Raw genomic sequence first — 1,511 nt, 5'->3', positions numbered from 1 at the left:
TAACATTTGGCCAAAAATATATTTAAATAATTGAAATTTTAACTTATTTTTTAAATCATTATTTAATACCGGTTCTCTTTTAGGTCTTTCTGCGTAATGTCGATGAAAGTTCTAGAAATGGAATTGGAAAAGAAAATAGAAAGGGCAATGACGTCAGCACATACGTAACATAGTCAGAGAATGAGGTCAAATAAGCTTGCAGCACAAGCCCCGTGATGCCTAAAATGTGGGAGTATCGTCTATTTAAACACAAGATCTCCTTTCTTCTCTCTCAACAACCACCACACACACAAATTCCTGTTCCTCCATTCGTCGTCCCAACACCACACAACAAACCATGTGCCCTTCTGGTCGCCTCCTCAGCCCCCACGCCGCTGCCGCCGATTTCCGCCCCGCATTCGAAGTCCTCGACGCCGATCGCGACGGCAAAATAAGTCGGGACGACCTCCGTGCCTTCTACGCCGGCGTTCATGGCGGAGTCAGCGGCGGAGATGAGTTGATTGGGGCAATGATGACGGTGGCCGACACGAACAAGGACGGGTTCGTGGAGTACGACGAGTTCGAGCGCGTGGTGACGGGAAACGCGGAGACAATACCCGTGGGTAGTGGAGCCATGGAGGACGTATTCAGGGTCATGGACAAGGACGGCGACGGCAAGCTCAGCCACCACGACCTCAAGACGTATATGGCCTGGGCGGGTTTTCCGGCCACCGACGAAGACATCAACGCGATGATACGCCTCGGCGGCGGCGACAAGAATGGCGGCGTGACGTTCGATGGTTTGCTTCGTATATTAGCTCTTGATTCGGCCGCGGCTAATTGATTGATTTGTTTAACCGAGAACATGTTCGTGAAATTGTGCGAACGAATGAATACAAAATAAAAGTTTTGCTAAAGGCCATTTCACATTTTTCCTGGGTTTCTGTTCATAATTTTCTATAACTTTATTTGTGTTGCCAGCAGTGTTGCATGTGTACTATTGCATATGGAGTCAATATAACTATTAATGTTATTTTAATATAAAATAAATATAATTAAAATATTAATGTTATTTTATTATAAATATATATATAATTAAAGACAAGGTTTTTTGTATCCTTTTCTCATAAAAAAAAATTCCTGGCTTTCTTTATTCTAACTTACTTTTTATTCGTTCCGTATAAATATGTTTTTTTTTTCTATATTGTCTATTGGCACAATAGAAAAGTAGTAGGAAATGGAATGCAAGTTAATTGAAAAGGACGTATATATGGAATCGCCTTTTTCTCTTTTTCTATTAAGAGATTGTAGCAAAAATCAATAAATATAAAATATTTCAACATTAATTAATAGTTTAAAAAGTAAATATATAGCATCTGCCTAAATATATATACATTATTTCAAATTTTGTAAACGATAATAGACAAACAAAATCCTTTCAAAAGTAAGGATGAAGAAAATAATTATTTAGACAGTACTGTTTTATTTATGGTACTTTCATTTGACTTTCCTCTCCTTACCAAAATTTGGAC

The 1,511-nt window shown here is 38.9% G+C and overlaps 1 protein-coding gene across 1 annotated transcript; it reads left to right on the top strand.

Moving 5' to 3' along the window:
• Positions 1-249: 249 nt before the first annotated feature.
• On the top strand, positions 250-910 carry LOC106767572 (calmodulin). The gene has a single exon (XM_014652495.2). It carries the CDS (start codon positions 338-340, stop codon positions 821-823), a length of 486 nt encoding a protein of 161 aa, XP_014507981.1. The 5' UTR covers positions 250-337; the 3' UTR covers positions 824-910.
• The last annotated feature ends 601 nt before the right edge of the window (positions 911-1,511 follow it).

This window comes from Vigna radiata, chromosome 7 (assembly GCF_000741045.1).
Source record: "Vigna radiata var. radiata cultivar VC1973A chromosome 7, Vradiata_ver6, whole genome shotgun sequence".
NCBI lineage: Eukaryota > Viridiplantae > Streptophyta > Magnoliopsida > Fabales > Fabaceae > Vigna > Vigna radiata.
Note: the sequence above shows the minus strand (reverse complement) of the source record. Positions and strands in the feature narration are given on the sequence as shown.

Excerpts from the sequence above, each read along its gene's own strand:
- LOC106767572 (XM_014652495.2), top strand. The coding sequence starts at position 338 with ATGTGCCCTTCTGGTCGCCTCCTCAGCCCCCACGCCGCTGCCGCCGAT.